General features: G+C 48.0%; 1 protein-coding gene across 1 annotated transcript in view; it reads left to right on the top strand.

The window, feature by feature from the left end:
• The window catches only part of PROM2 (prominin 2), a 74,133-nt gene that overhangs the window by 45,833 nt on the left and 13,851 nt on the right, over positions 1-14,449 (top strand). Inside the window, exons 13-18 of the mRNA XM_084804182.1 lie at positions 3,354-3,445; positions 5,291-5,375; positions 6,182-6,328; positions 8,720-8,791; positions 8,929-9,021; positions 10,087-10,140. Of these exons, the coding sequence (XP_084660308.1) occupies positions 3,354-3,445; positions 5,291-5,375; positions 6,182-6,328; positions 8,720-8,791; positions 8,929-9,021; positions 10,087-10,140 (543 nt within the window). The remainder of the gene's footprint in view (positions 1-3,353; positions 3,446-5,290; positions 5,376-6,181; positions 6,329-8,719; positions 8,792-8,928; positions 9,022-10,086; positions 10,141-14,449) is intronic.

The raw sequence follows: 14,449 nt of genomic DNA, 5'->3' as shown, positions 1-14,449 counted from the left end.
TTAATGGTGATAAAGATCAGGAATCCCCAGCAAAAAAGGGGAATTTAACACTTTCTTCCCTTGCTGCAGCCCTGAGGAAACTCTCTCCTCTGAAGCTGCTATGTGCATTGGGAAGAAACCCCCACTGGTGGAAAGTGGGAGAGGGATCTCCTCCCAGTTCAAATAGCAGCAAAAGAGGAGGTATTTTTCCCTCTCCACCCCTGCTCTCATCCTATTATCAGTGCCCCCCCCCCATGCTATTTGTATTTGTTAAAACCTGCATCTTAACTGCAAAGAGGCATTTAACTTAACATGTGGTTTGGCCTTTGTTTCTTTCATAGGGGCACCTTCTGCCATGAGTATCCCCTTGGTCTCCTCCCCCAAATTTCTGGCTACAGTCCTGTCTGGTGGCCTGATGGCTCAAGGATCCATGTGTACACAGAGACCCATTTGTGAAAGTATAGCAGGGAGAGAGAGGGAATGCTCAGTCTCCTTTCCTCATGAATGAACTAGAGTGCTATTTTCTTTCATTGATGCAGTGGAACTATAGACGCTTCAGTGGGGGTGAACCTGGACAGCAGACTGCAATTAGGCTGCCCTGGGCTATGTTTCTTGCCAAATCCAGGGTTGCCTGTTTGCCAAGGTAACATGAATGTGGGGGTAATTAGCGGATGGGAGGAGGAGGTACTTAACCCTTCCATGACCCCTAAGCCCTGCGTTAGTGGGGCTTAGGGGCTGGGAAACCCATGTGCGTCTCCTAATGGGTCGTTGTGCCCATGGTTAGCTCAGGAGTCCCATTTCTGCAGAGCAGAAGTCCTGCACAGCAGAGATTTGCGTTCCCTCACTCTGCATTCTTCTGTATGTCATCCAGGATAAGGTGTCTGCCACACTGTGCAGAATGATCCAATTAGGCGATCTCCTGGCCCTTTTCCTTCATTCGCCCTCAGGAGCAACTGGCACACAGAGACTGTGCCAATGAATTAATTAAATCTCATCAAATAACAATTAACATTTGATCTCCATTTAGAACGGAAATGCCTGTCACTGCAGTCTCCCTTTTACGCAAATGCAATTCAAGCGTGAAAGCGTGGGGGGGGGGGGGAGAGGGGAGGAGGAAAGACAGAGATGCAGGCAAGTTTTTTTTTTAATAACTCATGAAGTGCAAGTGGCGTATTGGGTCACTGTCAGCTTGGCCAAAACTGACCCAGGCACTGCTGCTCAATTCAGAAACCCTTTGTACTCGGAAAAGTGCTACAGAAACTGTTAAAAGTGGGAGAGTCATTAAGGATTTTCCCTCCCCCCATTCTCCATATGTGTAGTGTCTGTCTGTCTGTCTGTCTGTCTGTCTCTTTCTCTCTCTCACACACACACACACACACAACTTTGTCAGGTGTACAGACTGTTACACCAGTTGGTGGACTGATGCATTGTGTTGAAAGCTTGCAGCTTCCTTTTAAAAAAATGTTGTGGTGAAGAATAGAAGAATGTCAATAGGAGAATTCATTAATTTACTACATTTCTATACTGCCAAATAGCCAAAGCTTTCTGGGCAGTTCTGAATGGCCCTGGTGTGCGTGAGAATGACTCACAGTTTCTGTGAGAACCTTTGTGGGTTATCAGCAGAAAAAAATGCAGTTTAGATGCTTCTGGAAAAGACCCATGTGTCTGGTTCCTGCACATAGTGTAACAGATGCCATCCAGATCTGGGCCTGGTCTGCAGGCAGCTGCACCAAGTGTGTGTTCTCCAAACTAGTGTTCTCGAGGTAAAAGGTTGGAGGAATCAAAAGGCTGTGCTCTGTTGAACAAGCAAGAGTTGAAGGCCAAGCTTCTAGAACCCCTACCAGGCCCAGCCAATCCACAGACCTCATACTGCTGACCAATCAGCACACCCTATGACACTGTCTTATATCAAGTCAGACCAATGCTCTATCTAGCTTAAGAACATAAGAACGTGAGAAGAGCCCTGCTGGATCAGACCAAGGGTCCATCTAGTCCAGCATTCTGTTCACACAGTGGCCAACCAGCTGTCGGCCAGGAACCCACAAGCAGGACACAAGTGCAAGAGCACCCTCCCACCCACGTTCCCCAGCAACTGGTGTACATAAGCTCACTGCCTCTGGTACTGGAGGTAGCTTGATACTGACTTCACCAGGAGCAGGGCACCTTTTTCAGCTCGGGGGCTGCATTCCATTCTGATTAACGGCTGCATGCCATCTGTGGGCAGGGCCAAAGTTAAAGGTGGGTAAGCCAAAGCAAAACTGGACAGGCTCACCCTCCTCTTTCTCTCTCTCTCTCTCTCTCTCTCACACACACACACACACACACACACACACGCACACAGTCAGGCTGGTGAAGCAGGGACAGAGCACTCTACTTCACCTGCCCATGTAGCCACTCAGGCTGGTGAAGAGGCTCCCTCTTTGCTACTGCTCAGCTTTGAGGTGGTGGCTCCCGACAGGGCAAGCTTCCCTAGCCCCTCACTTTTCCTGAAGGGCAGAGCTTCAGAGAGGGGCGGGGGCCTCACCCAGGGCCTGGTGGGTTGGTTGGTGAGACCCGGCAGACCAGATCTGGCTCACGGGCCAGGGGTCCCCCACCGCTGGTTTTCACTGATTCAGACAGGGGTCTTTCCCTGCCCTGCCTGGAGACGCAGGGGATTGAACCTGGGACCTTCCGCATGCCAAGCAGGGGCTCTGCCATGGAGGTACGGCTCCATCGCTGTCCCCTTCTGTGCTTGCAGAGGGCTCTGGGGCATGATCCCAGCTGCTTCTGGAGAGGTTGCTGGTCTTGCTCTTAATCCCAGTCCTTGAGTTTCCAATTCTCCTGATACCCCTTTAGTGAGTTAGCCTTGCAACAAAATGTTACACTGTGGGGTGCTTCTGTTCAGGGAGCCAGCCAGCCAGCCTGCCGTGCCCTTTTCTAGGATACTCCATTCCATCCCTCTCCCTGTAATTTTCTCTCCCTCCCTCAGATGACATTCAGCAATCTGTGGCCACTGAGCATGCTCATTCTCATTTGGGCTGTTTTTAAAGGTCTCCCTTCGCCTCTCCAGGTTTCCCCCCTAAATATTATTTGTACTTCTGCAAGTCTTGACTTTCCTTCAAGACTGCTGATATTAACTCCTTGTGCATGGATGGTGCTGCTTTGCCTATATAGGGACCCGTACTTTGAGAATTAATTCTCCATTAGTATATAGGGTCTTGGTAGATGCTGGGTATACTTTAGCTTCCTGTTTCTCCCATCTATTTCCTGTCACAGAACTATCTTTGCCTTTGGCTTCTCCTTCCAGAAGGAGAACAGGGCTCCTAGGGATAATTTCTGCACGGTTAGCATTAATCAGATTTAAATGACGTTTTACTCCTCTTTCCAACCACCAGTTCATTGACACACCTGGCAATCTGCCTCCTTCCATGAACATCACCCAGCACCTTGGCCTGAAAAAGAACCTCAACATGACTACTGCTTATCGGTGAGTATCTTGCCATCAGGCTACTCAGGAGAAGGTATCCTTTTTCAAGATCTTGGGGGTTTCTCCACGACAACGGAAGGAGAAGCAAATGGAGGATTACCCGGATTTTTTCAAGGAATTGGCTTTGGTGCGCTTTGGTCCATGCAGGGCTCCATGAGCAAGCACACCGCACCAGTATAAGTCGCTTCATGGAATATACTTCTGGGTGGGGTGGGGGCTTTGGAGTAAATGTAATCTGACTGGCAGGGGCTGCTCAACCAATAAGAGAGGCTCACCTTTCTCCTTCCACTGATACTCCTGTAATGCGATTGATCGAAGCTTAGCTTACTTCCTTACACCAACAAAGCAAACAGTAAAGATACACAGCTGCAGATCCTTTGTTACTTGATGAAATCCTGGGAGGTCTCCTCCCATTAAATGGTCTTGCCAAAAATCAATCCCTTTCTCCCCCTCCTCCCGCCATTAATTACTTCCTTTCAACAAAGCAAACAGTAAAGACATGCAGCATGGATATTTACAGAACAAGCCTCATTGACCACAGTGGGAGTTACTTCTGAGGAGACACCTGCTTCCCTAAGCTATGCTCAATTCTGCCATTTTTTTTTCTTCCCCTGTAAAAGTGCTATCTCACTTTGTCACTAGCATGCATTTGTCCAGCAACACCTACACCTCCTATTTCGTTATGCCATTATCACGCAATTGCTCTATCATGCAATTGCGCAATTGTGTGATAGAGCAGTTGCGTGACGGAGACATAGTGAGATGGAAGAAATCACTCATCCTGAAAGGAAGTAGTTAAATCACACCTACAAAGGGGTTTTGAATGTCACTGTGTCACTATCACAAAATTGTCCAGCAATACCTATACCCCCATATCTCACTATCTCACTATGTTGCATTTGTCAGCTATTCCTATACCCCCTATTGGGGGTGTAGGTATTGCTGGACAAATGCGCAGCAGTGAGATAGTGAGATGGGGGTGTAGGTATTGCAGAGAAAAGTGCTATTTTGCTTTAATGCTTTACTTTTTAAAAAAAAGTTACAGGCTGCCCGGAGCACACCTATACTTTGCGGGGATGGCCACCAGAGTTTAGTGGTAGGCGAGGTGAAGTAAATGCCATGAGCTAGCTCAGAACTCTGACTGCCAGTCATGAAATGACAGACATGTCAGGGAAACACAGGTGGGCAAAACATTGGGGAAACACCCCTTGACCCAGTCAGTGAGGTCACGGCCAGGAGAAAGACACAGCCCTGGGCAGGGCTGTCATGCTGGAGTAAATGCAGAGGGTGGTGCACACCACAACAGAAGCTCAGAAAAGTCAAATTAAGGAAAACTATCGGACTAAAAATAGTTGTAGAAGAACTGGGTTTTCCATGATAAGCTCCAAGGTGGCTGCAGGATGGGCACGACATCATGTATTCCTAACAATCTCCAAATGCAGCCAGCTCAGAGTAAATCGCTCGTGAAGACACCTCCTTGGACTCTGTGGCTCCTTCCTACAAAGCTGACTCCTCAAGAGTAAAGCCAAGACCTTTGAGCCAAAGGAGCTAAAAATAAGAGTGCTTTGAACAATACCAATCCACCTAATATTCTGTTGTTTCTGCAGGATTTTTGTGTGCGTGATTTGCCTCCTGGGCATTTTTTTGTGTTGTTGGGAAGCGGCTTTGTAAACTGGACTGCCATGTTTTGTGACTTGCAGAATGGAAGGCATGCTTTTAAAAAGTGATGAGAGAATAGTAAAGAACTGGAGTGAGGTGACCGGGGATATGAAACAAGCCAGTGGCATTGTGGGACATAGCAAGACTATGGAAGGCAGACTTAATTCCTCCCTTTATTTATTCCAGGCAGTGTAAGAACGGTGCAGGCCTCTGGGAAGTTCTGCAGGTGGAAGATAGCTACAACCTTAATGAGCATCTCAATATTGCTAAGGTGCGAAGGGCTGCTTTGTTTTTGTTTTTGCTGAACTTTTAGCTCTGCATCTTCTATTCTCAGTGACTCCATCTTGCTGGTTCATGCAAGAACCCTAAACAGAGCCTCCATGTGGTCAGACACCTCTAGAAACCTCTGTAGCTGCTCTCGGTTCTGACAGCTGGTACAGCCACCATGTACAGAGCCTTTGGGCTCTCTTCTAGCACTACTGCAGGCCCACCTGCCTGCTTGCTCATCCTCCTTTCTGCGTACACCTTCCTTCTTCCTCCCTGCTGTGCCATGAAGAAGCCAGACACAGGGTGGCTGGGAATGATGGGAGTTGCAGTCTAGCACACCAGGTTGGGGAAGCTGTAAGGCGCTTGAGTCATGCAACTGACACTCTCAGTTCCGTGGCTTGTGAGCATGCTCAGTCTTCCCCGGGGGGTCAGTGGCCGGGTTGCAGGCTCCTCTGAGGGAGCTCCCTCGGATTTGGGAGCAGCCCACCAGGACTAAGAAGGGTAGTTGCTGCCAATGTCGAGATGCTGGCGGCATCTTTTGCTATCAGAGGACAGGGAGCTTCAGATAACGGCAGTTCCTAGCAGCCCTGTGAGGGAGCTGCCTCTGCCTCTGCCGCTCCGCTCTGGCCCTTCAGGTGATTTCTTTGCTCCTTGGCAGAGGAGTCTCGGGCGGCAGGTGGGACTGGGTGAGCAGAATCGAGGCTGGGTGCCTGCTTGCTTGTGCAGTGGGCTGTGCCTGCCTCTATTCTGCTCTTCTGAATGTGAGCCAACTGCAACCGTGACTGTCACCTTTCTGCCTTTTTTCTGCAGTACACTGGGGAGTTTGAGAAACGTCTCAACAAAGTTAACATCCGCTTTGAAGACATCGTTTTGTTAGACGCAGAGGGGAAGAAGGACCTGGAGACCTTCCGAGACAGCAGGATCGACCTGATAGACTATGCTGACTTCACAGCAGAGGTGAGGTGGAACGCAGGGGAAGGCCTGGCCCTGAGGTTTGGGCCGATATAATCAGCCAAAGGCGTGCTGGTCTCCCATTTCTTCCTTCAGCCACTGAGAATTCTTATACATGGGAATAATAATTCTTATTCAAGTGGAATTATGTGATGAAGCCACCACAGGTTTCAGGGGCTCCAAGGCTTAAACAGGGAACCTTGTGGCCTGAGGCTAGATTCTGGCCTGGTGTGCTACATGCGCTCAGGCCTCACAACCCTCTTCAGGTGCAGAAGCAAACAGGGGTATGCAGCGATGGCCTCTGTGGTTGGCAGAATGCAGCATGGGACTCCAATCTCAGATCAGAGACAGCAGTGAGGTGAGAGGCGGCGAGACTCACCCATGTGTGGGAAAGTGTCTGTTCTTCCCTGCACCCACCCACCCCCCATTCCCGGTGCTGTCTCTGGTCTCAGATCGGAAATAGCAGTGGGGATGACAGGCTCTTCCCTGAGTGGTGTGAGTCCCAGCACCTAGGCAGTCCCACTGCAGCAGTGGATTGCAGAGCGGTCTGGGCGTTTTCTTCTACTGTGTAGAATGACAACCTCAGGGAAGCCAAGCCTCAGTAGTGCACCCAGGTAGTTTTTGACCTGGACTTAATGGTTTTATGGGGGCCTGCTTTAGGTAGTCTTGCATATTACTTCATTTGTGAAGCATGCAAAGGAAATTGCTCTTCCCTGCTCTGCCCCATTCCATACTTTACAACTGCTTCTACTTTCCTTACACGTTAGAATGCTTGCCAACCCTGATTAAAAAAAACAATACTCTGAGCATGTGCAGTTTGCATTTTGTGCTCACTTAAATCATAGCACTGTCATGACTACAGGAAAAAAATGGAGTTTGTTTCTGCTGCCCTGATGCTCTCATCACCTGCTGCCCTCTGGGGGATCATTTTGGGGGGCCCTGGGCTGTGGGACACTGGACCTTGGCCCTAAGATCCAGCCCAAGCTTCACCACTGCCAACCTGGAGAACACGCACTCTGCGTCTGGATCTGGATATTGCTGCCTCTGGCCTTTGGGGCACAACAGCTAATCTTCTCAGTGCTCTCAGCCTTTTCTACATGACCTTTTAATTGTGCAATACATGATTTTGGGGCTTTGGATCACTTGTGGTTCACAGTCTGCACATGTCCCTACCAAGGTTGTCCTGTTGTGGCAGAGATATTGCATTTCCTAAACAGAGGCAGGAGGACATTCAGTCCTCTAGGCTGTGCCTCCCATGGGATCAGCAAACAGGCCTGCTCTGTCACTCAGCCTGGGAGGAAGCATCTCCCAACTCCCAGAACAGCTCTGTCTTCCAACCAGAAAGGTGGAGTCTGGGAGATCTCTTCCTTGCTAATTCCTGTTTGTCATGTGGCAGTATCTTGGCACCTTTCCTTTGCAAAAATCCCACTGCCAGGAATGTTTTGGAAAGTCTCATGCTGAGGCTTGTAAGTAGGATGCTACATCATTGCTTTCTGTCCCCAGCACGTAAAGCTCAAGATCCCCCTTTATTTTTTCTGATCTGTAAAAGCAGTTCAGCGGAGTCCTTTATTGGGACAAGCCCAAGAAACACCAAAGGAATGCAAGAGAAATGTGTTGTTGCATTGTTTCAGGTGATTTATTTATATTTTAACAAAACCAACTTGATTTCCAGTTCTAGAATGGAAAGCCATTATTTCCCTGGCTTCTTCAAAGCTAAACTCATGTAAGGCAGCTGAATGAACAGCTTCGGAATTGCAAAAGCACTCCTTTCAGAGAATGCAGAGCGTCATGGCCGAGAGAGTGGACATCCCTGGTTCCAATGATCACCTCTGCCATAAGGTCCCTAGGCAGTGGGTGGGGAACCTCTTTCAGCTCAAGGGCCGAATTCAGTTTTGGAGAAGCTCTCAGGGGCTGCACTCCAGTGGCGGGTGGGGCAGAAGGCAGAGGGGGCGGGGCCCAAGGCAAAAGGGGTGGGGCCCAAAATACAAACAATACTAGCAAATTGCAGCTCTTCCTGCCAGTCACTAAGCCTTCAGAGAGGCATTTCAGCCTTTTAGAATAGGGAGAAAAACTGCACAAAAGCTGGGAAACCACCAAATGCTCAGTGGTTGGGGAAATGGGGTGGAGCCAGGGGAAAGTGGCGTGGCCTTCCTGGGAACCCCAGAGGGCCAGATTGAGACCCCAGGCCCGAGGTTCCTCACCCATGCTCTAGGGAGCTTTAAGCACTTCTCTCTCATCCTCACCCCCCCCCCCCCGCAATATGGGGATAATAACGCTGAACCATCTGACAAGGGTGTTGAGGACTGGTGATAAAAATGTGTGTGAAATGCTTTGAATTCTTGAAAAGAATGCTATAGAAATAGTAAGTATGATTATTACTGCTGCAATTTTCTCCAGATACGCAAACCCATGGTGAGGACAAATGTTGAAGGTTTGGCAGTGGATCTTGAGAGACTAAGCAATGTCCAGGTAGGTAAACAGAGGAGCTGGAGGAAAAGGGTGGTCTGTTCTTCACTGGGCCATATGGGGAGAGCACATCAGCAGAGCCTTTCTTAAATTCCCATCTTCACTTCCTGACCAACCGGGCGTACTGGTGTTCCTTACAGAGCAACAGAACTCTGAAAGAACAGCTGGCTGATGAAGCCAAGAAGCTCCAAAAAATTCATCATATGACTGTCCTCAAGATGGAGGACCTTGTGGTAAGTGTACAACATGTGACACCAAAGGAACCCACCCTGTGTCCCAGCTGTCAACCCCCTCTCATGGCTGAAGCTGAGAAATGTGGATTGCCTTGCTGAAAATTATTTTGGCCTCACTTGACATTCCTCAGAAAGTTTGCCTGAGTCGGACCTCCATATTTGCTGGAAATTTAGCTTTAGGCAAATACTTAGGGGCTTTTTGTTGTTGTTGTCAGCGTGGTATTGTTGGGGGCCTATTGTGTGTAGGGTGGGCAATTATGCATCACCAAAAAAGAGGACAAAAGGGGGCACATGTTTACATGTGCTAATTTATAGAGAGATGCAAATTTAGAAATAAACACTAGAATGTAAATAGAAACACATCTCACTCTAATAGGGAAGACGGTGACTAGGTGAGCTGTGTGCATGCTGCTCAGTCAGCTGTCCAGGTGCTAAATATTGATGGGCAACTTCAAGGCTCACCTGCTGCTCTCCCTTCTTGGATCCTTTATCTTTAAACAGGGACTTGGACCGGACACCCCATCAAACAGAGGACACAGTCAAAATACAGGACTGTCCTCTAGCCTTTCAAATTCAGGGCTGTCCTCTGTAAAATAGGATACATGGCCACCGTAGGGGCCAAAGGGCAGTTTAGAGATTTTAAATAAGACAGAAATCCAGGAATATGTAGAAGCCATTGGCACTTTTCATTAGTCTTGAAATTTTTCAGATGTTTTATCTGAAGTAGATCTTCTCCCTGCCCCCCACCCCACCCCCCACTCTGGGGAAGGGGGAATGTTGAATTTTGCCTTAGGTGAAATTTCAGTGGTATCTCTAATCCATACTCCATGGCTTTGTCCAGCACCACTCTTCTACCCAGAAATGCATTAGAGATTAAATCCATTACAAACATCCCTTGAATTTCAACTATGCAGAGACTCCAAATTATAGGCCACACATTTGGTTTTAAGTAAAGTGAAGGCAATATTTCTGAATTTCCCTAAAAGCAGGGTTAATTAGACTGTCCCAGTGAGCGTGTGGGTTGTGGTCTATGAAATATGACTCATCTGGTTCATTTTCTTGTAGGTGAAGCTGAAAGAAAGTGTCCAGTTCTTATCAACAATGGCACCAGGCTTCCAGGTATTGTTAATACAGGCTATGCACCTCCTGGGGAGTGGGTCTTTGTGGGGCTCCTTCTCTAAGATTCCCCAAGAGTACGGTTTCCTAACTCTGTAACACAAGTGAGCTCCAGTCCAGCCTACCATCTCTAGTTTTCATCTGTTAATTTGTATTTGAATATGTGTGCACATAACACTTTTTCTGAAGATACTAGAAGCAGGATGTCATTTTCTTTGAATGTGAGACCGCTTGCAGTTTTAATTAAGGCAAGGCCATTCTTCATTTAAAAGAACCAAAATGGGGTTTGAACAAGTTCAGATCCCATCAGTATTGTGGATGATCCAGATTCAAAAAGTACATTGCTTTTCCTCACTGTCAGTTTCAGTCATCTGTGGTTCTTATTGCTGGGAAGAACATAGGTTTCTCCTTGAAATGCACATTTTCTCCTAGTTTTGGACGTAAACAGGAAAGAAAACCCACCCTTCAGTTTCTTGTTCAACAAAATTGGTGCAGGAAGGACAGAGACAAGGTGTCTGTGCACCCTACAAAACAGAGTGCTTTTCAGTTTCAGTCTCCCCCTGATTACTTGTGGACATGAGACAAATTTTAATCTGTGATCCTAGTTCTAACTGATTCACCTACTGATTAAATCAATTAAAGCTGGCAACCCAAGCATGTTTGCTCATACATAAATATGTCACACTGAGTGGAGTGGGGCCTACTCTCTAGCAAGGGTGCTTAGGGTTGCAGGCTGCAGCCACAGTAAATGTGTTAATGACCAACGTATAGCCATGAGTTTTTGTACTCACAGTCATCATCAGGATAAATTGCTTGTGTCCTTTGCTGTGTAGGTTGAGGTTCCTGATTTCCAAATTTTGCAGACTTGGTTTCCATCTTCCTAGCTCTTTTTCTCTCTCAAACTGGGCCATGCCTGAGAATGATCCATACCATTGTCTATGACATATACGCGAGACTTGGTTCACACAATAACCCAGTAACAGCCCGTGGGTTATTTGAGGGTTGTTTCCTGCTCCAACAAGCCATGCTGCCCGGATTTGGACAACCTGACAAGCTGTGCCCGGCGTGTGATTAGGCAAAAGGGGCCCAGCATGCAACATGGCTTAAACAAGCCACTGTGGCTCCTTTGACCTACAGTGATTGTACAGAGCATCCCTCTGTGTTAAATTCCTATTAAAATGAAATGTGTTTTGCTCTTCAAATTCAGCATCTCCGAAAATGCATGTGATGCCCATTCTATTCTTGTCTTGAATCACTTGCTCCCATTTAATTGGTCACTGAAGGATATCAGCAAACTGTTTGGTAACTCCATCCATGCAGGATCTTGGCTATGAGAGGATAATGAAGTGTAATGTAGGGCATTTCTACACCAGCCTACAATCCTATATTTCAAACGGGGCTTTCTGCTTCCGTTTTAAATGCAGGATCACCACTGACTCCCTTTACATGCACTTCCTCCCTGCCGCCTTTCTCCTAGTTTCTCAGTCTTCCATTATTTTTCATTGATCTTGCTTCTCTTCTTGCTGCTTTAACTCTTTTCATGGAGGAAACTGAAGCAGAACACAACTGGGTAATTTGATAACTCATTATCTGTGATCTATTTAAAAACGGAACAAAAGGCATTTAGTGCGGGAGGGTCACGGCAGGGTCACGGCGTCATTTAAAGAGCCTGCAAACTTCCATGAAGGAACAATCTCAATCGCAGGATAAAAGCTCCGTGTGATGAAGCCCATAAGTTCCAGTGCAAGCACCTTGCAGAATTATAACTGGAAAGGTTGGTTGGGGGTGCCAGATCATAATTAGAGACAGAAAATTTCTTGCCGTAGAAGATAGAGGAAGAGGTTATGCATTCCATATACGTAAATGTCAAACACTGTGTGCATTTTCTACAAAAATGTTTCATGTTCGATTAGGGATGTACAAAAATCACTTACCTTTCAGGGATTATGCTGATGGGGGGGGGGGAGGCGTTCCGTCCCTCCCCCCGGAATCCTTGCCGGGGGGGGAGGTGCTCCGTTCCTCCCCCCCCCCCCCCCCGGAATCCTGGCCAGCCGGCTGTGCTCGCAGCAGTTCTGCAGAGCCGCCGGCCGGCTCCGCCAGCAGCCGGATATCCAGCTGCTGGCTAGCAGGGACGCAAATGGTGGTGGCCGTAGCCACCGCCGTTTGCGTCCCTGCAGTCAGCCGTGATAGGCTACATAAATGTTTACGTAGCCTATCACGGCTGACTTAAAAAAAAACAAAAAACGTGTGTACACAAATGGCGGCCGCCACGGCTGCCACCATTTGCGTTCCTTATTTTGGCACGTCTTAGTCTATGTCAAGATTTACGTAGACTAAGACGGCGAAAATAAGGGGAACGCAAATAGTGTAGCGTCTACACTATTTGCGTTCCCCTTATTTTCTCCGTCTTAGTCTACGTAAATGTTTACGTAGACTAAGAACGTGCCAAAATAAGGAGCGCATTTGCGTACGCGCTTTTTTTTTTTTTTAAGTCAGCCGTGATAGGCTACATAAACATTTACGTAGCCTATCACGGTGTTTTTTTAAAATCTAGCCATGATAGGCTACGTAAATCTTTACGTAGCCTATCACTTTTTTTGTTTTGATTTTGTTTTTAACCTGGAAATGGCGGCGGCGGCGGCAGCTGGTCGGAGGACCGGCCGCCGCAGCCACCGCTGCCGAACCGCTGCCGGAGCTGCCACTGGAGCCGCCGCCGCCGCCAGGAAGATCCGCCCAAGGTAAGTCCCGTCCCAGGGGGGGCGGGGGGCGGGCCGTTCCGCCACCGATTTCGGGGGGCCGAATGCACTGGCATTCAGCCTCCCCGAGATCTGTGGTGGAACTTTCGTACATCCCTATGTTCGATACAGCATGAAGCCCATGTGTAGACTGCCACAGGTGCTGATTGCATGTGCCTGTAAATGCGTACAGTGTGTACAGTGGTGGCTTATGATCATGAAAGACATGCCTGCATAATTGTCAGGCACGGTGATCTACACCAGTCTTCCCCAACCTGGTGCTCTCCAGATGTGTTGGACTGCAACTCCCATCATCCCCAATCTGGAAGGCACCAGGGTGAGGAAGACTTGATCTATGCCATTGTGCCTCTGTTTCCCAAAGGGCCTGGGCTTGTCTAAGTATGGGACCCCTGCATAGGAGGATCCAGATAAGAGTTTCCTGACAGAATTGCTTTCTGCATCAGAAGTACATAATGGGTGAAGAAGCCCATAAATGTGTAAAATGCACAAAGGCAGGTTAAGTAAGAGAGTTTTGAAAAGCAAATCCAAAGGTGAAAGCGTCTGGTTTGGGTTCTATAAAGACTGCTTGACCTGTGACTTCCCCCTACATAACAGTTAAAACATTAGACAATAGGCGTTGTGTGTGTGTATGAAACTTGCACATAAAGTGGCTTATCTCCCCCGCCCTGCACCTGTGCAGGAAAAATGTGACCTGTTTCTGTGGGCCTGTTTCCACGAGCGATTTACTCTGAGCTGGCTGCATGTGGAGGTTGTTAGGGATGCATGACGTTGTGGCCATCCAGCAGCCACCCCGAGCTTATCGCGGAAAAAACAGATTTCCTGAGACTGCTTGAAGTCTGATTCTTTTCCTCAAGCTGGGCTCACCCCAGTATAGTTGCTGTGTACCCCAACCCCCACATTGACCTCGGGTATGCTAGCCCTGCCCAGGGGTGTGCCTTTCACTGTGACCCTGGTCAAGGGGTGTTTCCCCAGTGTTTTCCCCACCTGTGTTTCCCTGATGTTTCAGCCATTTCCCCACTAGCCACCAGAGTTTTTTTTTTTAAAGGAAAAGATTAAACCAAAACAATGCTTTAACGCTACGTCGCGAACCAGAAGTAAGCACTCCCCGTTCACCAGCCACCGACTGTATCGATGCTGGACATCAGGGGCTAAGGCTTACACTACTAAAAGAGCCATGGGGTGAGGTGTACATATTGAAGTTCTCGGTCAGATCGCAATTCTAGAGTTAGAGGTAGTTACTGCTGAATCCTCAGTTGCGCATTTAGAAGGCATCACTATCACTCCACAGTGAAAGAAGCCCCACTTCTCCAGCAGCACATCTACCCCCCATTGTCTCATTACAACAGTATTGAGCATTTTTGCCATCGATATGCATACCCTCTATCTCAGTATTTCGCTTTCACTCTATCACTTTATCACAAAATAGTGCTAACACGCATTTGCGCTGTTGCACAATGGCACATTTATTTGAGGGTTCCTGCTAATGCGGTGCTGCGGGTTTAGATGGAAAGGACAAAAAATTGGTGGAATCGGGCATAGGTTGGGGAAGCAGAGCA

This window comes from Heloderma suspectum, chromosome 6 (genome assembly GCF_057233095.1).
Source record: "Heloderma suspectum isolate Gila_16-S chromosome 6, 16-S_ref, whole genome shotgun sequence".
NCBI lineage: Eukaryota > Metazoa > Chordata > Lepidosauria > Squamata > Helodermatidae > Heloderma > Heloderma suspectum.
This window is presented reverse-complemented; position numbering and strand designations above follow the sequence as displayed.